Genomic DNA, 23,667 nt, shown 5'->3' with positions numbered 1-23,667 from the left:
TGTCACTCAGGGGTGAGGGGCCGTGTATCTGGGTGCGTGTCACTCAGAGTTGAAGGGACTGCGTATCTGGGTGTGTGTCACTCAGGGGTGAGGGGACCATGTATCTGGATGTGCGTCTGTGTCACTCGAGCTGAAGGGACTGTGTGTGTATGTATGTGTCACTCAGGGGTGAAGGGACCATGTGTCTGGGTGCGCGTCTGTGTCACTCGAGCTGAAGGGACTGTGTGTGTATGTGTCACTCGGGTGAAGGGACCATGTGTCTGGGTGTGTGTCACTCAGGGGTGAGGGGACCGTGTGTCTGGGTGTGTGTCACTCATGGGTGAAGGGACCGTGTGTCTGGGTGTGTGTCACTCAGGGGTGAAGGGACCGTGTGTCTGGGTGCATGTCACTCCGGGGTGAGGGGCCGTGTATCTGGGTGCGTGTCACTCAGAGTTGAAGGGACTGTGTATCTGGGTGTGTGTCACTCAGGGGTGAGGGGACCATGTATCTGGATGTGCGTCTGTGTCACTCGAGCTGAAGGGACTGTGTGTGTATGTGTCACTCAGGGGTGAAGGGACCATGTATCTGGGTGTGTGTCACTCAGGGGTGAGGGGACCATGTATCTGGTGTGTGTCACTCAGGTGTGAGGGGACAGTGTATGTGGGTGTGTGTCACTCAGGGGTGAGGAAAATGTGTATCTGGGTGTCACTCAGGGGTGAGGGGGCCGTGTGTCTGGGTGTGTATGACTCAGTGGTGAGGGGCCATGTATCTGGGTGTGTGGGTGTGTGTCACTCAGGTGTGAGGAGACAGTGTATGTGGGTGTGTGTCACTCAGGGGTGAGGAAACCGTGTATCTGAGTGTCACTCAGGGGTGAGGGGGCCGTGTGGGTGTATATCACTCAGGGGTGAGGGGACCATGTGTCTGTGTGTGTGTCACTCGGGTGACAGGGCCGTGTGTCTGGGTGTGTATCACTCAGTAGTGAGGGGCCATGTATCTGGGTGTGTGGGTGTGTGTCACTCAGGTGTGAGGGGACAGTGTATGTGGGTGTGTGTCACTCAGGGGTGAGGAAACTGTGTATCTGGGTGTCACTCAGGGGTGAGGGGGCCGTGTGTCTGGGTGTATATCACTCAGGGGTGAGGGGACCGTGTGTGTGTGTGTCACTCGGTTGAGGGGACCGTGTGTCTATGTGTGTGTCACTCTGGTGTGAGGGGACCGTGTATGTGGGTGTGTGTTACTCAGCGGTGAGGGAACCGTGTATCTGGGTGTCCCTCAGGGGTGAGGGGACCATGTGTCTGGGTGTGCCCCTAGCTTCCATGTGTCTGTCTGAGTGTGTGTGCACAGTCTCTCTTCAGACTCAGCCCTGCTCTCAGGGGAGGTCAGGACTTCCTTATAAGTTATTCCCGGGAGCACTTCCTACCCATCATCTAAGATAACCCCCTCCGTGCCCCCCGCCCCCACCTCCACCACCACAGCTGGTTAGGCCTCTGGTCCAGCCTCTCTTCCCACGGGTCACTTCCCTCCTGCTTGAAACGTTCCCTGACCTCCCTGCCACACCAGCCTAAATTAACTGCCTTTTACCTGTGCTGCCTGCTGTAGGCATTTACCATCCCACCTGTACCTACTTCTCTGACCTCCCCTGACCATGGGCTCCTTGAGATCAGGTCTGTGGCCTTTCCCCACAATCCCTATGTCTCACACAGTGTGTGACTCGCGGTAGATGACCGATAAGTAACAGAAACGCATGTGTGAATGGATGAGTCCGTGTTGAGTGGCCACCCCCTGCAGTCTGCTGAAAGAATGGTCTCGGCACAGACTACCCTCTGCCATTTGAGACCGCTTGTCTCGGGGAGGCGTGTGGGTACTTGAAGGACTTGGACCACTGAGATCATGTTTTAAGCCCAGGACCAACCCCTCGACGATAACTCAGAGGTGAGTCTGATGTCCTCAGACCCTCACCTCCACTCCCATTTCCCTGCTCCTCCCCCAGGTGCTGTGGACGAGGAGGGACGAATGCCTTTCTACGCCGAGGAGTGTGCCTCCATGCTGGCGGTCACCTTCAGCGGCGGGGACAAGATGCTCCGGAGCATCGTGAGTGCTCTGCCCCACCCACCGGCCCTCTGCTCCCCAGCCCGGCTCTCGGGATCCTCTTCCCTAGCAGATCTGTTTCCCTAAGAGTCTGCCCCTGTTGGTAGAATGGAGTTGAGGACTCTAAATGTATCTGTGTAAAGGGTTTTTAATCTTTAAATTTTTAAAAACCTTATTTATGTATGGCTGTGCTGGTCCTCCTCGCTGCACGGGCTTTTCTCTAGTTTTGGCAAGTGGGGGTCTCTGTCGTTACAGTGTCTGGACTTCTCACCAGGGTGGCTTCTCCTGCTGCAGAGTACAAGTTCTGGGGCACACGGGCCCAGTATGCAGCTCCCAGGCTCCAGAGCACTGTGCGGGATTAGTAGTTGTGCTGCAAGGGCGTAGTTGCCCCGAGGCGTGTGGAATCTTCTGAGCCCAAGGATTGAACCTGTGTCTCCTGCACTGGCAGTCAGATTCTTTACCACTGAGCCATGAGGGAAGCTCTTTCATCTTTAAATTTTTAACTTAACAAATAATGCATGTTTTATAGGAATCACTCTGAGCACACATGGATGAAAGAACTTTTGAAATGTCTTCCTTTGGTAGAATACGGGCTTTGCCTAATTTCTATGGGCTTAAAAAAAATCATCATTGCATTGCTATGCAGTCCTTACGTAAATACTGCGAGTTCTGATCCTGTTCATCCTCAGGAGTAAAGCTAGTGGTTGTCTGCACCGCATGGGTGGGAAAAGGAGTCTGGAATGTCCCCGTCAACCCCAGAGACAGCTCTTTCCTTAGAGCTGGGCTTGGAGTCACAGCAAACAAGAGGTTGGAGCAAGCAAGTGGAGTTTCTCAAGCTGTGGGAACCTGTGAAGGAATTCAGAGTGCAGTGCCTATCCCCAGCTGGCTCAGCTCCAGCCCGTCATCTGAGAGCTCCCTGCCCGTCCCGATGCCCGTAACAGAGTGACCTGGGGACGGGGGGCTCTGGGGCAGGGCTGGGCCGCAGCCAGCCGGTGTCACATTTCTCCAGTGGCTCGCAGTTGGGAGGACTCTCTGGGGCTGTTGGGAATTGGGCTGCTGCCTCTGGGTCAAATTCTCTTTCCCAAACTGAAATTCTGTTTTTGCTGCTCAATGACTTCTGGTCAATACAATGTTCCGAGGCTCTGGGCCAGGTGACCCCAGCCCCTTCCCCCACCCTGGGAGAAGAAAAAAGGGAATGAGCTAAAGTAAGCGGGCAGGAGGCTTTGCTTAACAGACAGGAGTCTGGTGGTGCAGAGGGTCTGGTGCAGAGGGGCACCACCCACCCCCAGCCCAGGCCAGGCTAGAGGGGGAGGAACAGCAGGAACATCCTGGCAGGACTCTTGCTCATCCCAGCCACAGTCGGGGCCCAAGAAGTTACCGGGCATACGAGATCCCCTTGTTCTGGGGCACCTGTCTTTTCTCCTCCGGATTCAACTCTGCTTCACCCCCACCACTTTCTATCTGAACTATAATTTGTCCAGAAACGCAAAGAGAGTTTGTTCAGCCAACCTCCCATCTTTGGGTTGTCCGTCTTGAAAACCAGTTGCCAGTTTCTGTTCAATGACCAGCTTGGTGGGGCTGCCTCCCCCAGGGCGGGCACGGAGGGACACGCCACCCCACCGTCTGCTGCCCAGGGCTCCTGCCACCAGAGGCAAGTTTACCAGCCTCCTGGCTCCACACTAGACTGTCACTGTGAGGCTGTTTCCTTAACAGGAAAAAATTAATCTGCTCCCTGGCACAGACCAGGCTTCCCACCCTCATTGAGACTTCCACTTGAAGAGTTTTTCCCTTCTCTTTTGTGAGAGCATGGCATCTGAGTGGAAATGACATGTCTTGGCAGCTGCTATAACAGCTGGAAGGCAAGCAGCAAGGACGTGGAGAAAGGGCAGCTCTTGGCAGAGGTAGCACCTTGGTATCTGACCCAGGAGAGAAGCCTGGAAGGAAAAGATGTTCTAGTGTTAGCATGGGCACCACCTGCTAGATCCAGAGGGCCATGGGCTGCAGTGGATTCAGGCAGGGCCCTCCCTGGCTCCACCCTGTGTGGCTCCAGGGAGGATGAGAATGTAGAAAGAACTGGATGGCAGACAGGTGCCGTGTCCCTCCCCCTCTCACCTCCCACCTCAGGACTGCAGGTAGAGAAGGGGGACCCGAGGCACTTGGCCCTGAGGAGGGAGGTGGCCTGGCCCATCGATCGCCACAGGCCAGGGTGGGCCACCTCCCTCCTCAGGGCCAAGTGCCTCGGGTCCCCCTTGTCTACCTGCAGTCCTGAGGTGGGAGGTGAGAGGGGGAGGGACACGGCACCTGTCTGGCATCCAGTTCTTTCCACATTCTCATCCTCCCTGGAGCAGATGCTCCGTCCGTGCTGAGCCCACCAGTGGGCGAGGGGGGACGCTGTCCTCTCCCTGGGACACACTCCCTGTGTTCACCCTGACATCAGGCCAGCCCCGTCTCTGAGCCGCCAAGCCAGAGCTCCTCGCCCGCTGCCGTCACTGTTGTTCCAGCTCCAGCTGGGGGCCCTGGAGCTCCCCGGCGGCTCCTCTGTCTCCACGGCTGCAGGGGCGGGGAGATCGGGGAAGGGATCATCAGCTGAGCAGGAATCAGGACACATGAGGCCTTTCCCCTCTCCACCTCCTTTCCACGCCACTGCAGCCAAGACCCTCAGAGTAACTGGTTTTTCTCAGCTCTCCAGAGGTTCTCCTGTAAGGCCCAGGAGGATGAAGAATCTCCTTCCTCCTGACCGGCCAGACGCAGAGGTCCCCGGGAGGCTCGCTGGCTCTGAGGCCCCGCCCTGCCCCCTCCCCCACTGCCCTGGAAACGCAGGCCCTAACCAGCCCCCGTCCCCCCCATTCTGCTTCCCAGGTGACCACCGACTGGGACCTTCAGAAGGGCACCGGCTGCACCGAGGGCCACACAGGGACCTCGGCCGCCGCGCCCCTAGCGGCTGGCATGATAGCCCTGATGCTGCAGGTGCGGCCCTGCCTCACGTGGCGTGACGTCCAGCACATCATCGTCTTCACGGCCACCCGGGTGAGCGCTTCGCAGGCAGATGCACGGCCTGGCCTGGCCCACCTCAGAGTTTTGGTCCCGAGGGCTTGGAGGTATCAGGAGGTTCAGATTCTAGATGTCCCAGGCATTAGGTGCCAGTGTCTCCCAGAGTTGCATTCCTACTGAAGCAGTGTGGAGACCCCACCAAGACCACAGACCTGAATTCACTTGTCCCTGTCCTGCGGCCATCTCACCTGCAAAGGAGCATTCTGGCCAGGCTCCCAGGTCCCTCTCTAAACAGGCCGTTGGGCTGGTGACATCACGGGGCTTTGCCCTTTTGTCCCAGCTTTCCTCGGGGAGTCCCTTCCTAGCAGCCTTTGTGGGAGAGTCTGGGCTGGAAGAGCCATCAGGGTGAGTCAGGAAACCTAAACTCCGCAAGGCTCACCAGGACCCCTGTGCTGTCAGTACGAGGACCGCCACGCGGACTGGATCACCAATGAGGCTGGCTTCAGCCACAGCCACCAGCACGGATTCGGCCTGCTCAACGCTTGGAGACTTGTGAACGCCGCCAAGGTGAATGGCTGTCCTGCGTGGAGGGGGCGAGGGGGGCGGGCCGAATGCTTGAAACACTACCCATCATGTTGTAGGTGCTTAATAGATGTTCATTCACCGGAGACCCATTTTACCCACGAAGAAGCAGGCTCAACACTCTATAAAGTTTCTTAAACTGACAGGAGAGTAAATGAGACCTCAGTGTTGCGTGGAGCCCTCAGGGTGTCAGCTCCCCATCTGCCTGTGTCCCCTGGCTCCGTGTTGTGATGCTGTAGGGAGCAGTCCAGGTTGTCCGCAGAGCGAAAGACAGTGATGATTAAGGGAGAAATAAAAAGTGCAGCCCTAGGGGTCAGGTAGGCGAGATTGGCTGTGCGAGGTCTGTCCGTTTGTTCATTCGCTGCCCCCTCTTCCTTTTACAGATCTGGACATCTGTCCCTTACTTAGCTTCCTACGTCAGCCCTGTGTTGAAAGAGAACAAGGCGATCCCACTGTCCGCCCGCCCCCTGGAGGTGCTGTGGAATGGTAAGCGGTCAGCAGAAAGGGGGTTAATCCTAGGCCAGAGGCTCAGGGCGGGGTGATGGAGAAGTTAGACTCGTCCTCCTGCTGGTCCTGCCCCTTCCTTTAGGAGCTGAGCTCCAGCCAGATCTGCGGCGTTCTCTTTGACCATTTTAGGACATGTTGCTGCTTCTGAGTTGGCTGGCCCCCTGGCTGCTTGAGAGACCTTTCTCCTGAGTTACAGGTGGTGGGAGGAAGCTGCTGAGCAAGCTATTAGGAAGGCTGGTGGGAGGGCTGGGCCAGAACCTGGGGAGACAGGCACAAGTCGAAAGATGTTCCTTTGACTTCCATGCTAGGAACTTGCCAGATGATCCTCTGCAGCCCAGTGGGCTTTGGATGAAGTGAAGGAGCTGGGAATGTCTCCCTTTGATTCTCAGGCTTGTCTAATTACAGAATCAGCTGGAACCTGTTGGGGGAGAACAGAGGAGTCCCCAGAGGGCTCTCTAGATTGGAGTGGTCCTCCCTCCGCCTCCACCTCCATCCCACCCGGGGCCACGGGACTGTCTGAAGGGGTGAGGGCTGTCTGTCTGTGGGCAGTCCGAGACATGGTCTCGTGTTGAGCCCAGAGGTTGAAACCCTTCCCAGAGAAGAGGGCAGCTGGGCTGGGGTACTCAGCCATGCTAGAGGATCCTCTCTCTGCGGACTCCCCAGAGTTGCCACTGGAGAGTTTTCCATCCCTCCAGTTCTTTGGGGATTTTTTTTTTCCTCAAGGAATTTTGACAAGCAAAGTTCTCCACTGTGTTTTGTAAAGTCGGAAGCATGTCATGCTTTGTACCCAGGTGGAGCTTTGTTCTCGCTGTTGCCACCCTCCTAGGAAGTGATGAGGCCAGCACAGTGGCCACAAGGAGGGATGGCCAAAGATGGGAGCGTAGAAGGGAGGGTTGGGGCTGCTCCCCTGGGTGGGAAGAGTTCCGTTGTCTCTCTCCCTAACCATGTCCAGCACTTGCCCAGTTTCCCCTCTACGTGGAAGGAAATCCATGGGCCCGGTTCATTGCATTTTCCGTAAAAGGAATGCTATCTTGGAAAGGGCATAAAACATCAGCCAAGGCAGAAGAGTGTAGGAACATTCCCAGGAATGCAGTTCAAGTAGGAACCTCAGGGCTTTGCACTCACATGTCTTGGAGACAGTACATCTTTTAACTTTTATTACCTCCTATCCAGAGCTGCTGTCTCTCATTTAATTAACAGTAACCCACAGTCACATCCATCAAGTGAGGTAGTCAGCTTAGAAGCGGGTTAGGGTCCTTTTCAACTTCATCATCCTCTGCCTCCCACTAACCAGGGACGTTCCCCCGGCATGTCTGACAAACTTCCCTCGATACAGAGGCATCTGGAAACTACTTGTTTGTCACGAAAAAGCAGGAGAAAGAAGGACAGATTGTCCTGGGAGGAGGAGAGCAGGAGTTGGAGTAGGGGAGAGAAAGACGGAGAGAAGGGAGGTAGACTCAGCGAGTTTTGCTAATGGAGCCCTTCACGGGTTTGGAGGGCAGCCAGCAGTCTGCTGATCTCCAGGGTCAGCAAAGATGTCTTCCCCTCTGTTGTTGTGACTCCAGACAGAACTGAAGGTCCAGGCTCATGGGCATTCTTGGAGGCTGCAGGAAGTCAGTCCAGTTCACGTAGAGCTGAGCAACTCAGTCCCAGACGGTCAGCAAACCTCTTCCCCTATGGCCAAGTGATAGTCTTTCCCACCAAGACCTGGGCAAGTCAGTGTCCAAGGGCTGGCAGGTGAACTTTTTTGTAAGATAGAAGGAAGTAAATATTCCTGTTATGGAAAGGAGGTGAAATTCCAAGACTCTAGAGCAGTGGTGACCAAGAGAACTTTCTATGATGGTGGAAATGTTCTCTATTTGTGCTGCTAAGCTGCTCCATGGCACGAGGGATCTTAGTTCCTCGACCAGAGATTGAACCCATGGCCCCTACATTGCAAGGCAAATTCTTAACCGTTCGGCCACCAGGGAAGTCCCAGTAATTGATTTTAAATAGCCACATGTGGCCGGTGCCACCTTCTTAGGCAGGGCAGCTCTAGAGCAAGACAGGTTGTCATTTCTCCCCATTGGCAGGAGGGCCCCTTGGTTCCTTGAGCTCTGACTCTGGGTCTGAAATGTCTTTGGAGGGCAGGAGAGAGGGTGGGGCTTGGGAGGCGGATCTCAAACACAAGGGAGCCTGTGTGTATTTACAGAAGATTCCTGAACACCTCTTGGAAATACCCTTTTATCCTTGTTTGCAGCCCCAGCTGGCTACCACCATCCCCCGCCAGCCATGTTTCAGTCCTGTTCCTTCCTGGCTCCAAATCTTTCCCTCCCCATTGATTGCTCCTTCTGCCTTCCAACACCCTCAGCACATCTGTTAGGAAACACCTTTAAGCCCCTGCCTGCCTCCAGCTAGTAACCTTTTCAAATGAACTAACCAAAGCAACTGCTCACCTATATCACCCTCTCTCCACTGCTGAAGACTTACTTCATCGCTCTGAGGTGCCCCTCTCAGGCTCAGACCCGGGGCCAGCTCACAGCTCATCTCGGTCGATGACGCTTAGCCCTGTTATCAGACCGGATTAACAAGGCCTGTGTGTCAGCCTTCCCTCTCCTCCACCTCCTCTTCCCAGCTCATCCTGTGGCTCCAGTGGCCTGCTTTGCTCCATGGTCCTCTGCTGGCCTGAGGAACTTGGTTTTCTATTCACTCACCTCACTACTTCCAAACCATGAGTTCCTTCTGAGACTCATGCCATGTTCTTGACCCTCCCTGTACGTCTTCGTCCTCGATGGCCCAGTTGTACTTATGGCTTTAGCTGCCACCTCTCCACAAATGATTCCTAGATTGACATCTCTTATTCTGATCCCTAAACAAGGATAGTGACAAGGATAGAGATTTTTCTAGTTTCTGTAAGATTATGGGCAAATAAAGCCCTGGGATCTTCTCAGCGGTGGTTGAATGAGATCCCATGTTGCTAAAGGTAAAATAATAATATGATGATCACCATCAACTAAGATGAGTGCTTCTGGGACTTCCCTGGTGGTTCAGTGGTTAAGACTCCGCACTTATGCAGGGGGTACGGGCTTCATCCCTGGTCAGGGAACTAAGATCCTGCATGCCATGCAGCGCAGCCAAAAAAAAGATAAATGCCTTTTATGTGCCAAGCACTGGCCTAAGGGTTAACTCATTTAATATACTGGCTCAATTCTAATAACATAATTCTCATGTTCTCACATGCATGGCTACCCAAGTCCCTGTACACACCAATAAGTGAATGCATATAGCATGCCACTCTGTACACATGCTAACACAGACGAGCACGCTCAGGTCTCTTTTAGGATTCTATTCTGTTCTATTATGCTTTGTAATGTGTCACTTGGTGGCTCAGACGGTAAAGAATCTGCCTGCAATTCAGGAGACCCAGGTTCGATCCCTGGGTCAATAAGGTACACTAGAGAAGGGAACGGCAACCCACTCCAGTACTCTCACCTAGAGAATTCCATGGACAGAGGAGCCTGGTGGGCTACAGTCCATGGAGTCGCAAAGAGTTGGACACAACTGAGTGACTAAGCACACCTACATGCATAGTAAAAATTTATATATATGTAAATTTCACATATATAAATGTACATATGTACAACCTCACCAAAGTAAGAGTAAAGGAATAGAAGTGGAATGAGCACAAGGACAAGGAGAATGAGAGAAGAGATCACAGCAAAGTAGAGATTGCAGTACGGTTTTGGAAGATAGAGCATGAATGGAGAAGTGAGCAGGGCTAAGAAAATTGCAAACCAAATGCCTGCAAGAGTGATCCTAGGCAACAAGCTCGTTTATGCCACAGAATTTCCAGAGACTCGGGGCTGGGAATTCCCTGCAGCCCAGTGGTTAGAACTCTGAGCTTTCATTGCCAGGGCCCAGGTTCATTCACTGGTGTGAGAACTAAGATTCCACAAGCCATGCGATGGGGCCAAAAAAAGGGCTCAGGACTCGGAGGCCCCATGCACTTCAGAGGACAAAGATGAGGTTAAGAGAATAGAACTAGGCATCAGTTAAAAGGTGGACGCCCGGGTGCCTTCTCCCATGCTTAGCAGCCAGGTGGTGGCCCCTTCCTTATCTAGGCAGGAGTTGGGAGGTTTATTCTCCAGAGCCCGGAGCCCCCAGGTACAGCAGAAAACAGGAGACAGAGGGTATATCTTAAAATGATTAACCATGAACCATATAAGGGGTACGTGTTACAGATAAGGAAACTAATTCTCACAGCTAGTAAATGGCTGACCTGGAATTTGAACCCAGGCTGGGTGGCTCCAGAGCCCAGGCTCTTAGCACTAGTAGGCACAAGTGATGAGTTGAGAAAGGGTTTGTTTTTCCTTTGTAGTGGGAAAGGCGTAAGCAAGAAAATCCAGCCAAGAGACTGTATAATTGGTCTGATCCGGCTTTGGCCTTTTGCCAGATAGTTACTGTGAAAGGAAAAGAAAACAAGGGAATGTAAATAAGAACATGTTGGAGAGAGGAGCTGTGGGATCTTAGGCGGTTAGGGAAGAGGAGCTTGACGGGTATCTTGAGGAGCAAGAAAATAAAGGAATCAAGAAGGTGGTGGAGGGACTTTCCTGGTTGATGGTCCAATGGTTAAGACTCCACACTTCCACTGCAAGGGGTGCGGATTTGATTGCTGGTTGGGGAACTAAGATCCCACATGCCGCGTGGTGCAGCCAAAAAAAGAAGGTAGCGGAGAAAGCAAAGGGACAGCTGGTTGCTTTCTGGGAAGGCGGAACATTGGCTTCCATGAGTTGCAAGAGTGAGAGAAAAGACACACGTGCACACAGACAAACGCAGTGAGAAGGCTCAGTGCGTATTTACCAACGCAGCATCAAGAATTTGCAGGAGCTTTTTTGTTCTCATTTTTGCTCAACTACTGTTCTAATTTGTGTTGTTTACATAATAAATCCCACAAGGGAAGTTACTGACCCATTCAGAAGTGAAGCAGTGCCAGATAAGGACGAGGCCCGGGGTCTGGCCATGGAAGTCTGTGCTGACGTGGGGTGGAGAAAGGTCTGTGGAGTCGAGGAAGGAGAGGGATGTGAAGAGATGGCGTTGGACAGGTAGACCCGTGAACACTGGTGTTGTCTGATAATGGGTGGTGGCCCTCCTCCCTGACGTGAGCCCAGTGAGAGGGGGACTGAGTGGGAGGCCGGATGAACAGGAAGGACAGACAGTGGGGCCACAGGAAGCCCTGAGCCCTTTCTTCCCTCTCTTCTTTTTTACCTTGGCTGTGCTGCACGGCTTTCGGGATCTTAGTTCCCTGACCAGGGATTGAACCCGGGCCCTCAGCAGTGAAAACTCGGATTCCTAACCACTGGACCATCAGGGAACTCCCCCCTCTTTCTTCTTTGACCAGCTATCCATGCCCACACTGCCTCACCCCTAGACTACAATCAGCTGTTTTAGCTGGTCTTCCTGTCACCTGTTTCTTCTTTCTACTCCAATTCAGCCTACCCACAGCTGTTAGGAGTAACCTCCCTTTAACACTTTTTAAAAAAAACTCCATCCTTGCACAGTAATCTCTAATAGTTCGCAGTTGCTTGTTTAAAATAAAAATGTTAAAGCCTTTCCCATCCAAGGTTCCGTGCCCGTCGTCTCTCACCTCCTCTCTGAGCTTCTTCATCTGTAGAATTGGGTGTTGCTCTGTGCTTTGCCTGTTGGCCTGAATTAATGGAAGAAAAGTTGTCTTGGAAAGAGTCATTTCTCATCGCAGCCTAATTTCTTAATATTCCTCAACTGAGTCTAATACTTCACTAGTTTGTTTTTTTAACTTTTTATTTTGAAATAATTGTAGATTGACAGGAGGGTGCAAAGAACTGTTCAGGGAAGTCCTATGCGCTCTTCTCCTGGTGTTAAATGTCTTAGACTAGAACAATAGGAAAGCCAAGAAAATGATACTGGTCCAATTCATAGAACTTATTCAGATTTTACCAGTTAGACATAGATTCTCTGTGAGTGTGTATGTGTGTGAGTGTGTCTGTGCAGTTTTACCACGTGCAGTCTTGTGTAACCACCACCACAATCAATATCGAGAGCCGTCCCATCCCAGGACTCCTGTCACCCCTTACGGCCACACCCGACCCTCTGCCCCACCCCTAGCGCCTGGCAGCCACTCACCTGTTGTCCATCTACAGGTAGTGTTACTCATGAGTATTATGTAAGTGAAGTCCTGCGCTGTGTGTCCTTTCGATATTGGCTTTTTTCCCTTCAGTACAATGTCGCTGAAGTTTGTTCACATCACTAGTATGGTGGATTTTTTGTTGTTGTTCGTTTTTTTGAATGCATAACTCATCTTTTATTTGTGTATTTTTGGCTCTGTGGGGTCTTCATTCCTGTGTGCCAGCGTTTCTCTGGTTGTGCCAAGCAGGGCTGCTCTTCGTTGCGGTGCACGGGCTTCTCGTCGCAGTGGCTTCTCTCGTCGCGGAGCACAGGCTCTAGGTGCACGGGCTTCAGTAGTTTTAGTGCTTGGGCTCAGTAGTTGTGGCGCACGGGCTTGGTTGCGCCACAGAATGTGGACTCTTCCTGGACCAGGCATCAAACCTGTGTCCCCTGCATTGGCAGATGGATTCTTAACCAGTGGACCACCAGGGAAGCCCATCACTTCAGTAGTGTTTTTTTTTCCCCCCCAAAACATGTGTTTCCTTCAATATGAAACTTGGTCATTTCTACCTCTGCCTTTATATGTGCCGTTTTCCCTTCTAGAGTACCCTCTACCAACACTCTCTACCAATCTTATTCCCTTCCTCAGAGTGTGTCTCACAACTGAGTGCCTAAACCTGTCTGCCTCATCTCTGTTCTGGCATCAGTTATGTGGACCTCATATGACGTCATTTTCCACTTGCAGGTAGAAGGCAGAGGCCATATCCAACTTATCTTTACATTCCCGGTGTCTAGTACGGTGCCTGAAATGTAGGAGGTACTGAGGAAATTATTTTTTGAATGAATGAACGTTGGAAATGGCTCCGTTTGTTTCTTGTCTTGTGTCTTGGTTATGTGTTGCCTTCCCGACTGGACTCTAAATTATAAACTTGAAATCAGCAAGGGCACTCCCTTTCCTAGTGTACACAAGGTTCAGTCAGGGTTGCCGAAGGTACTTGTATACGCCTTTGTGTTTGGTGGGGTGAAGTGAGGGCGTAAGTATCTGTGGGGCTGGTTTCCCAGCTGCCCAGCCTGACTTCCCACAGTCAGCAGGATGGACCTGGACATGTCGGGGCTGAAGACCCTGGAGCACGTGGCCGTGACCGTCTCCATCACCCACCCACGACGTGGCAGCTTGGAAGTGAAGCTCTTTTGCCCCAGTGGCATGATGTCCCTTATCGGCGCCCCCCGCAGCTTGGACTCGTACGTACTTGTGCCCCTACCTTCTGAGCTCTCTTTGCAGTGAGGGCCTTGTCCAGGAAAAGATCTGGGAGGAGACACTCGCCCTGTCCTAAACTCCCCTGGCGTTGGCTTTGTGACCTGCTTTGTTCAAGTGCTTACAGCGTGCTCGGCACCGCACTTTACGAATGTTTTCTTCAGTCCTTGTAAGAACGATGCAGAGGGACTTCCCTGGCAGTCCAGTGGCTAAGACTCTGTGCTCCCAGTGCAGGGGGCCCGGGTTCAATTCCTGGTCAGAGAACTAGATCCCACCTACCGCTCTGCACGACCAAGAGAAAGACGATGGAGAGTAGACTTTGTAACCTCCTCTTACAAGTGAGGAAACAAGTCAGAGGCCTAGTAAGCGCCTGAGAGAGTAACAGTGAGCCTAGATCTACGGGACTCCCAAGCCGGTCGGTGTGCTCTCCATGTTTGCTTTTTCCAGTTCACCACGTTGACACATGCCCGCCCCTCAGCTCCTGAGATCATCCCGGGGCAAGGGCCAGCACTTGAGGGCCCCTTGTGGCACCCTCCTGATTGGCTGTAGCTCAGACCATAGCTGCTACTACAGTAAGAAAGTGCTCCTGGGCCAAGGGGTCAATTCCCCGCTCCACACCTTCCTCTGTCTCCTGTGTCCTTGCCCCAGGGATCCCAACGGCTTCAATGACTGGACCTTCTCCACGGTGCGGTGCTGGGGGGAGAGGGCGAAAGGGACCTACAGACTCGTCATCAGGGACGTAGGTAAGCCTGCCTGCCTCCCGGCCAGGGCCCCGCCTTTCACGAGTGTCGTCCGTTCCTCTGGATCTCAGAGTCCCCACAGAGAGTGTCCCAGGTGGAACACCTAGGTGCCATCGGACCATAAGGGTAGCTGCCAAGAAGTATGCCCCGTCCACAGAATGGGCACTGAGACCTGTTCGTTAATTGTTCATTAATACTACCTCTCATCTTCCTTGGCAAAGTGACTGATCCATTTTTCCTCAGGATAGCAACACAAATTCCTTGTTGAAACCACATTTCAAGTTCTTTCACATATAACCATCCTGCGGCCAGCCCTGGTAGGCAGGTAAGGGCAGGACTAATTTTCACCATTTTTTTTTAAACTGAGGCCCACCCAAGATTTGAAGTAACATATGTGAAATCATACAGTATTTTAAGGAGAAAATTGGAAACTGAACCCAACCCTCCCAATTTCCCCCAAATTAGGTATACATCAGGCTTTCCTCATAGCTCAGTTGGTAAAGAATCCTCCTGCAATGCAGGAGACCTCGGTTCGATTTCCTGGTTTGGGAAGATCCCCTGGAGAAGGGAACAGCTACCCACTCCAGTATTCTGGCCTGGAGAACTCCCTGGACTGTACAGTCCATGGGGTCGCAAAGAGTCTTTCACTCTCAGGTGTACCTCACCAGACAGGTGGTCTTCAGACCTTTAATTTAGCAGGACTTTTTTTTTTCCAAGAAAAATCCCAGCTAAAACCCTAAAACATGAAAGAGGAAAAATTTCTTAGCTTTGGAGTGCTCCCTTTCACCCTCCCCTTTCCATTCCCAAGAGCACCTGAGAGGCAGGTCTGCAGAACCCCGGGGTCAGTGGGACAGAGTTAGACGACTGTGGCTGCCCACCCATGCGGTCTGAGTCCCTCTGGGTGGCAGGACGGGCAGGCCTTCTGCCGTCTGGCCAGCCGTGAGGCCAGGCTCACGGACCACCCTGCTTGCTGCCCTAGGAGACGAGACGTCCCAGGCCGGCGTCCTCCGGCAATGGCAGCTCACCCTGTATGGCTCTGTGTGGAGTCCAGTAGACATCAGAGACAGACAGAGGTAGGTGTAGCCGTGGGCGTCAGAGGGCTGGGGACTTGGGGGTGGAGGATGGGGAGGCCACCTAGGGAGCTCCGCTTCCTGTGTCCCGTTTGCTGTGGGACCTCGCCCTGTCCAGCTGGCAGGCGGGAGGATGGGCAAGGCAGGCGAGTAGAGGAACCAGGCTGAGTGGGGCATCGTTGTCTCCTGTCTGCTCCACAGGCTGCTAGAAAGTGCCATGAGTGGGAAATACCTGCACGACGGCTTCACGCTGCCCTGCCCGCCCGGGCTGAACATCCCCGAGGAAGACGGTTATACCATCACCCCCAACACTCTCAAGGTGCGGGCAGGCAGGGGTGCCCTGGGGTGTTGTCCTCGGTGGGTGACTCAAGGCATCTTGGGAGCGATGCATTGGGCAGACCTGGGTCCCCATTTTCCTGGCTAACTCTCTTGTAGCGGGGGACAGAGGGTGTGGGTTGGGGGTGGGAGAGGCAACTCCCAGAAGGAGAGAGACTCTCTGAGCCCACTGTTCTGGGCTGAGAAAGGCTGCAGGCTTCCGGGAGAGCAGCCCTACATAGGTGCTTGCCTTTCCCCCAGACCCTGGTGCTGATTGGCTGCTTCACCGTCTTCTGGACCATTTACTACACGCTGGAAGTATACTTGAGCCAGAGGAATGTGGCCTTTCGCCCAATTTGTCGGAGTGGACCGTGCCACTGGCCCCAGCGAAGCCAGAAAGCCAAGGAGGAAGGGACAGAACTAGAATCAATGCCCCTTTGCAGCAGCCAGGATCCAGGTGGAGTGGGGCTGGAGAGCGAGGGCTCTCCCACCACCTCAAGGCTCCACGCCCCAGACCTGCTGGATCAGGGGGACTGGAGTCTGTCCCAGAGCAGGGGTGCCTTGGACGTCCCTCAGCTCCTGCCCCCAGACCTGCTGCAGGGGAAGGAGGCGCAGATGTGCTGACCTGGGGCCTGACAGCCACCGTGGGATGGGCTCTCACTTCCTAAGACTGTAGGAGTGTGGAAAGCTGCTTCCTAGTTCTGGGAACTCTGGGCAGAAAGCAGTCCGGGTGCTTCCAGCTGGGACCAGAGGCCTGAAGACACCCTCTGGCTAAAGACCATGCTCAGGGAGGGCGTGGGCCTGCAGAAGGTCCAGTCAGCAGAGCAGCGGTGCCAGAGAACAGGCTGGCAACAGTCGTGGAGCCTTCCTCCAACAGAGTAGGAGCTTTTGGTGAGAAGGTCTCAGACGACGGACTAGGGCTTGCTTCTCCAGGGCAGGCCAGCAGTGTGCTTCTCCTTGCTTCTCCAGGGCAGGCCAGCAGTGTGGGTCACCCAGGCCCTCAGCACACATGGCCAGAAGAGCATCTCAGCAGAAATGTCACTGGGGTCCCTTGGGAAGAGGGCTTAGGGGTGGAAGCTGGAAAGAGCCCCCGGATATGCCTGTCTGTTTAACGACCCCGGGGACAGAAACGGCAGCCCTTTCCTCTCTGCCCCTCACCGTCCAGCCTCAGCCTTGGACTTGGCCATGTTGGTTTGGCAGTCAGCCCCTAACTCAGCACATGTGCCCTGAAAGCAGCTGCCTGCATCAGCCCTGATCAGCAGGAGCCCACCTTGAGCACGCCCCTGACCCCTTTGTCCTGAAGGACCAGTACAATGCACCTGGCGGGGCTGTGGATGGGCACGGCCCCCAGGCCCAGGCCGCTCTACCGGGGCATCTTCAGCAGGTCTGCCACCCCATCTTCCTCTGCAAAGTACTCAGGGAAATGGCCGTGCCCACCGGAGGCCGGCCGGCTGCCTGGCAGGCTGCGACTTCCTCCCATTCTTGGCCTCCTCCCCTCTGAGCGAGTTGGTTTTTTGGAACTTTGTTTTTTTTAATGCTTACGATTTGGTTTTCTCTTTCCACAGCAACATTTTGTTGAATTTTTTCTGCACAGCTTTTCCAAAATAAAAACCTTCCTTCCACACAGTGTCGCCCTATGCCCACTCCTTTCGACCACCTAGCCAAAGCTAACACAAGTCACCAAGCTGCCCCTCTTTCCCTTCAGAACTGTCATCCATGCCCCTCTTCCACCCCCTGAAATCGTGGAACACATGAGAACCCGAGCTGCCTGACTGTCCCCCGCTCTTACTTCTGGAACCAGAACCAAAGCGACCAGGGCAAATCAGACTCTGGCAGCCAGGCCTGAGAAAAAAAATTTATGTATATTTTTTTTTCTTTTTGAATTTCAACCCCCCAAATATTCCAGCAAAAAAAAAAAAAAAATCAAGGGAGGTTGGGCTGGGTCTCCTTCTATGAGCATCTGCTTCCAAGGAGGACAGTGGACTTGCCCACGCCCAGGCTACCACCAGCCCACGTCTCCCCTGCTCAGCCCAGGATGGGGGGAAGGCAGAGCTGGTGGGGGAGCTGGGAGGCGGGCCGGGGGAGCAGTGCTTTGGGGTCAGGAGTTGGGCTGAGGCTGAGGGGTGGGGGCAAGCTGCCCAAGTGCAGTCACCTTTGCTCAGTGACGGAGCCTCGAAGCTTGGCCGGGGCTGAAGGAACTACACGGCTGTGTGTGAGGCGGGCGAGGCAGGATGCTGTGGCCAGCGAGCTGGGCAAAGGTGGGGCTGGGCGCCGGCCCTCACCCTCTTAACTGATGATCTGCCGGGGCCGCCCATAGCCCGTCATGCCAGCCTGCGAGGCCCCTCTGTTGCTGCCCATCTGTAGGCCGATGACATGCTTGCCCTCCTGCAGCTGGCTCTCTGTGAATTCCCTCTTATGCTCCTGGGCTTTCCTAGGAAAGGAGGAACCAAGACAAAGACTTGCCGGGACTGTGTGTTTGCCATCTGCCTTTGGTTTCCTCTGTTACTCCTAGCCCGATGCCATCCCCTCCCGCCTTTCACGGCTCTCATTTCCTTATTGCAGCTGCCCCGCAGCACGGGCTGGGAAGACTGGCTCAGACAGGAGGGTAGAAAGGGAGGAGTCAAGATGTACTATGGACCCACTTCCCCCACCCTAGACCCTCACTGTGTACCTTTTCTGGCTTTCTGCTTCCTGTAACCACTGCACTAACCGGCTAGCCCCCCTCCTGTAGAAACCTGAGCTTAGCGTGCAGGGAACCCCTGGTGGCCACGTACTTCATAAACCAGTTGGGATCTCCACGGTAGTGTCCATCATTCTTGGTCACTGCCAAGCTGCCCAGGGCCATCAAGGTCCTCTGCACCGCAGCCAGGTCTTTGCCTGTGAGTAGGAAGAGGGGAGGGGAGACAGCCTTTAGGACTGTGTAAACAGAATCCAAGGCAGAGCCAGCCTGTGCCCCTCAGAAAGATGGCCAACCCAGGGGCAAAGGTGGTCCTGAAATCGAAGGGGACGCAGAGATCCCACCATGGGAATGGGATTCTCCTGGTGTATGCCACTCCTGCTGTGCAGACCCGTCATAGTGGCAGATTGGATCATCCCTCATCCCTGCCTCCGCCTCCTGTACACCTGCCTCATCCACCCATCTCCTCTCTCTACCTTCAAAGAGGTCAACGGTCTGGAACATGTCAGTCTTGGTGACGCCATAATCCTCAGCTGCCTTCAGGAACTGAGCCACCTGCTCCATCTGCTTGAAGACCATGGAGGGCGGGTTCTCGGGCACCTTCACTGGCTTGGAGCCATCAGGATACAGGCTATTGACCAGCTTGCTCAGAATCTGCCAGGCAAAGAAGGCAGCTGAGGACTCAGCTTGAGGTGGGGGTGGGGGGCCCTGCCCCATGACGGTGGCACGATGGCACGACCCCGGCCCCTGCCCTAGGTGTCACTCACCACGCCATTCTTCAGCCAGACCTGGAAGCCCAGGCGCCCGCGGTCGGGGCGCCCCACATCGGGGCCGCACTGCATTACGATCCACTCCACCAGCCGCTCCTCCAGCTCCTCGTCATACTTCTTCTCGATTTTCGACTGCACTTCCCGGCTCATGCCATAGGAAGGACCCTTGTTGGCCATGTTGGCGGGGAGCTAAAGCAGCACAGGCCAGAAGAGGGAGGGGGTCAGGGAGTCAGAGAACAGCTCTGCTGTCACGGGTGCCTGGCAGGTCTTGTCTTCCAGCTCTGAGGATCAGGGGAGTGGGGAGACCACTCTAGCACCACGGCACTTACCTGGGCTAGCTCGTCCCCTCAGTCCAGGAAGCCTCTCTGAACTTGGAGACTAGATTTTTGGCAGTCTAGAGCAGAAGTTAGTAAACTGTTTGGGTAAATAACCAGATAGTCATTTTACTGACAGTCATATTTTAGGCTTTGCAGGCCATAAAGTCCCTGCCATTGTAGCCTCGAAGCAGCTTTGGGCAATATGTAAACAAGTGAGCATGGGTGGGTTCAAATAAAACTTTATTTACACAAACAGATGACAGGCTGCATTTATGGGTTTAACAGTCCCTGGTCTAGAGCACCCTTTCTTTGCTAAGATTGGTGACAGGCACTGGAGAGGTCTTTTGGAAGAGACCACATTGACCCTCAAAATGAAGCCAGCAGATGTCTTTGTCCAGTGAGGTGTGAGGTGGTTTGGTGCCTCTGCCTCAAGTTATGGGGTTCCCTCCAACTCTCAGTTCTCCCAGAAGCAGGAACCCCAAAACTCCAGCTCTTTGCTAGCTCAGCTCAGCCTCCAGCCGACAGCTACAGAGGCTGAAGCTTTCCCACCCCTGGTAAGGGCTAGGAAGCCAGCAAAGCCCAGGAGCTTTTGGCCAAGAAGTTGTATTTCCCCAGAGGAGCCAGATGTGCGAGGGCTGCCAGCTGGTGCACCCACCACCCTGCCTGGTGAACTCAGGCTCTCACCACTGTGGGAGCTTGAGTAACCACAAAGCCGGAGTTCTCCAGGGACGTGAGCCCAGCATTTGCCAAGCAAAGCAGGGAAGACCTCCCCAACTTGTGGCCCTAGGGCCCAGGGCTGGCCCCACTCAGGAGCGCCCACAAGTGGCAGGGGAGCAGCAGGAGCAGGGCCAAGCAGGGAGGCTGCTGAGGAGGCTTGGGTGTGACCGGTGGGGAGGAACCTGAGCTGGCCTCAGGTATCACGTGGCGCCAGAGCTCATCAGAAGAGTCCTTTGAAAGAGGAATCAAATGAGGCCAAACCATTCCCTGGCCTCCGAGAGGTCAGAGGGTGGGAGGGAGAGCATGGTCTGAGGATGGAGGCAGTCACTACCGTGTTCCCCCAACTCCCTCTCCTGTCAGAGCTGAGCCCTTCTTCCTTCCCACTCCCATGGAAGGCAGTGGACATTATTACTTCACAGGGTCCCAGCTAAGCTGCCAAAACCCACTTGCCCGGCCCTTCCTTCCCCATGGCTGACGGCTTTCCTGAGCTCTCATGCCCCGTCTGTGCAGGGAGGATAATATATCTACCCCAGAGAACTGGGAACATTCCAGAAGGCCCTGTCTGTGATGACCCAACACATGGCCTGTCCCTCAGTGAAGATCCTTAAAACGCTGGTCTTTTGCCCCCAGAGCCGGTCTCCTGGTAGTGACCCAAGAAAGCCAGCCCCTGACCAATCGGTAAAAAGCAGTTTCTCCTGCTCCAGGCTCCACCCCTCTTCATAATCATATTCCCTGAGGGGATTGCAAAGTTTGGGAGAAGAAAACAAGAGAAAGGCTCCTCTAAATTCCAGCCACTTGGCCCCTCACTTCTCCCTGAGTCTGCTTCCTTATTTGTAAAGTGAGGGCTGGACCACCTCCGAGGATGTGGTTCTCAGAGCATCCCAGCCAGTGATGCCAAAGAACCCAAAGGCCAAGTCCCTCCCTTCCCCACCCTGCTGTGTCTCATCCCTGCTTCCCGAGGACTCCTGGGTGAAGCACTGGGGTCAAGACACACCAGCAGCTGGGACCAGGGGGTTTCAGCCCATATCCTTCATCCAGGCCTCCCACCCACCCGCCTCTTCTTAGCTTTCACCACACCATCCCAGGCAGGCAGGAGGCACCCCATGGTCGGGGCCCCAGCCCCCATCTCCTATGTCCTGCCTTTCCCTCCCCTCTTCCCCTCTTTCTGCCCCTCCCCACCCCCAGACCTCGCACTGGGCCCATGAGGAACAGGGGCCAAGCAGAGTGAGTCTCCCACCCCCAGCTTCCAGCCTCAGGAGATTCGGGACAGTCAAGGTGGCAGGGCTCACAGTGACAAGGACACAAACTTGCAGCCCCGAGAGACGACATTTGGATTGATCAGAACCAGGGAGGGAGATGAAAGACACCCTACCCCCACCCTCCTCCCTCCTGGTGGAGAGCCTGAAAGCGGAGGGTTCCAAGAAGAATCCTGCCAGGCCCTCTGACAAAGGCCTCTCCAGGCCCACCTTGGAGCTGCTGGGGAGGGGTGAGGGGAGACAGCGGCCCACCCAGGGTCTTTCCAGGCAAAGGCTCCTAGGACAGGGTGGACAGGGAGCCTGAGGCTCTGCCTTGACCCCCCACCCCTGCCCTGTGGCTCCATCAGCCTCCCCTCCCTGGAGAAAAAAAACAAGCCCAGCTGCCAAGAGGCGGGGGCAGCTCCTCCCAGCAGGAACCCGGAAAACCAGGGTTCTCTTCTGGACTGCTGTGCCCCCCTGTCTTCAGAACAAACAAAACAGGACACAGGACAAGCACAGGAGCGGTGGCTTGACTAAATTCTGGGGTCAGGGGAGACCTGTCCTACCCACCTACCCTTTGAAAAACAACCATTAAAGGAAACGCCAGACCTCAGGAGCAGGCCCTGCCTGGCCCTGTCTGCACCGCCCAGGCCGTCACGCCAAGGCTCTTGGCAGGCCACCCCCATCCTCTGCTGGTGGGTGACCTCCGCCTCAGGGTATGGAGGGAGCTGCGTGCCTGGAGAGTCGGTTCTCTTACTGTTCACGCATCCTTCCACCCTAGCCAGTTCCAGAAGACAAGAGCTTTGTGTCCCACTTCCTCAGTGGCTACCCAGGGCCTCTCCTAGGCTGCTCAGGACCTGGGGACCCAGCAGAGGGTCACTGCGCTCCAGCCCTGGTGTACCACACACCCCCTTCACCTCCTCCGACATCCTCCTGGCCTGGCTGGATAGCAGACAATAAGCCTTGGGTCTAAATCGACTCCACCTTTGAGCCCATCACACCACACGTAGGGTGACTATGGCTGAAAATGGGGTGCCTCCCTGACCCCAGTTTCCCAGGTTTCCGCCATCAATCCTTCTGCACCAGCAAAGTCTCCCTGGGCATCTCAATTGGGTTCAAGGCTGCCCAGTCTAAGAGGTACGGGACTCTAGTAACCCCTTCCCACCCAGCAAGCTAGGACCACCTCTGCAGGTGGAGGTGGGGAGTGCACACTGAAGAGGGTGGGCTTCCCCCTGCCTGGGAGCCTGAGAGTTCTGCCTGCGATACACCCACTGCGACCTCCAACTGCTGAGCCCCAGCCCAACTCCCCTCCAGACCCGGACAAATGCACTTACAGGGGTTCCTCGGGGCTCTCAGGAAGGCGTGAGCTCTGTCTGGACTTGGACAGACAGGATGGGGCGCTGGCTGGGTGAGGGGTTTAAAGGGCTGCCACGGCGGTGATGTCAGCCTCCCCCCGGCTGACTCGCCCCGGCCCCCTCCTGTCCAGAGGAAACCGGCTCCTTCCCCACCCCCGGCTCCCCCAGTGACTCCACACAGGCTCCATATTTGGGGAAAGACACCAAGTTGGAGCAGTCTACTGGGGGCTGCCCGAGACATTCTCTGCGTGCTTTGGGGATGGAGCCGGCGGGGGCGGGGCCACCCTGCCGGCGGGGAACCGCCGGGAAAAGCCTTTTATGGACAGGACCACGAAGGCTTTCCCTGCCGTCTGGACTTAGGGTTGCTCCTCTGACACTGTTCCCTGCCTCCGGGTTTGCGGGGAGGGGGAAATTCAAGAGGGGCTGTCCAGTGAAATAGGTTGGGGGACCCCTCCCTGAGGCTTGTGGGGGACTAACCAGCCACTCTCTCCTTCTGGGGCTTTTAGCCCTAGCGGGAGACAGGAGCTCACCTTTCCCGAGGACCAGGCTACGTGCCAGGCATTTTGCAAACGCGCTCATTTGATACTCATAGCTGCATCATGACAGCATAATTACTCTCCCATTTTACAAATGAGGAGACAAAGGCTCGGAGGGCGTCTTACCCAAGGCCACGTGGTGAGTCTTGAGAGGCAGAACCTGGGCATCCCTGCCGACCCCCCAGCCATGTGGGAGCCAGAGAGGCCGGCAGACCCACCCTTCCAGCTGCACCTGCTCAGGTTGAGAGTTCGCAGTTGGGGTGGGTTTTAAATCACACACTTTAGCTGGAGGTGGGACTGGGGGGTTCAGCAACAGCTCAGTCCGATCCAGAGGGTCTGCATGGCCTGAAGCACCAACACTGGGGTTGGAGGCTCAAAGACTTCTATCATCCTTCCCTCCTTTTTTTTTTTTTTTG

The 23,667-nt window shown here is 54.8% G+C and overlaps 2 protein-coding genes across 3 annotated transcripts in view; one reads left to right on the top strand and one right to left on the bottom strand.

The window, feature by feature from the left end:
• Window positions 1-17,268, top strand: part of PCSK7 (proprotein convertase subtilisin/kexin type 7) — a 29,438-nt gene extending 12,170 nt beyond the window's left edge. The window contains exons 9-17 of the mRNA XM_019974988.2: window positions 1,967-2,067; window positions 4,924-5,091; window positions 5,515-5,622; window positions 6,021-6,123; window positions 13,350-13,506; window positions 14,168-14,262; window positions 15,239-15,332; window positions 15,531-15,648; window positions 15,906-17,268. Of these exons, the coding sequence (XP_019830547.2) occupies window positions 1,967-2,067; window positions 4,924-5,091; window positions 5,515-5,622; window positions 6,021-6,123; window positions 13,350-13,506; window positions 14,168-14,262; window positions 15,239-15,332; window positions 15,531-15,648; window positions 15,906-16,268 (1,307 nt within the window). The 3' untranslated portion in view covers window positions 16,269-17,268. The remainder of the gene's footprint in view (window positions 1-1,966; window positions 2,068-4,923; window positions 5,092-5,514; window positions 5,623-6,020; window positions 6,124-13,349; window positions 13,507-14,167; window positions 14,263-15,238; window positions 15,333-15,530; window positions 15,649-15,905) is intronic.
• Window positions 17,269-17,487: 219 nt separating this feature from the next.
• TAGLN (transgelin) lies at window positions 17,488-22,852 on the bottom strand. 2 transcript variants are annotated; one of them, XM_019974989.2, is made up of 5 exons: window positions 22,695-22,852; window positions 19,089-19,280; window positions 18,798-18,975; window positions 18,419-18,521; window positions 17,488-18,075 (listed from the first exon to the last, which is right to left on the bottom strand). In XM_019974989.2, exons 2-5 carry the CDS (start codon window positions 19,266-19,268, stop codon window positions 17,931-17,933), a joined length of 606 nt encoding a protein of 201 aa, XP_019830548.1. In that variant the 5' UTR covers window positions 19,269-19,280; window positions 22,695-22,852; the 3' UTR covers window positions 17,488-17,930. The 2 variants fall into 2 exon arrangements, with proteins under 2 accessions (XP_019830548.1, XP_070659583.1); XM_070803482.1 differs by lacking the exon at window positions 22,695-22,852 and having other exon boundaries at window positions 19,089-19,299.
• Window positions 22,853-23,667: the final 815 nt, after the last annotated feature.

This window comes from Bos indicus, chromosome 15 (genome assembly GCF_029378745.1).
Source record: "Bos indicus isolate NIAB-ARS_2022 breed Sahiwal x Tharparkar chromosome 15, NIAB-ARS_B.indTharparkar_mat_pri_1.0, whole genome shotgun sequence".
Classification (NCBI taxonomy): Eukaryota; Metazoa; Chordata; class Mammalia; order Artiodactyla; family Bovidae; genus Bos; species Bos indicus.
Note: the sequence above shows the minus strand (reverse complement) of the source record. Positions and strands in the feature narration are given on the sequence as shown.

Coding starts and splice junctions, on each gene's coding strand:
- TAGLN (XM_019974989.2), bottom strand. CDS start 19,268: ATGGCCAACAAGGGTCCTTCCTATGGCATGAGCCGGGAAGTGCAGTCG. Junction 18,976..19,088: donor TCTGGCTGAAGAATGGCGTG/GTGAGTGACACC, acceptor TTTGCCTGGCAG/ATTCTGAGCAAGCTGGTCAA. Junction 18,522..18,797: donor GACCGTTGACCTCTTTGAAG/GTAGAGAGAGGA, acceptor TCCTACTCACAG/GCAAAGACCTGGCTGCGGTG.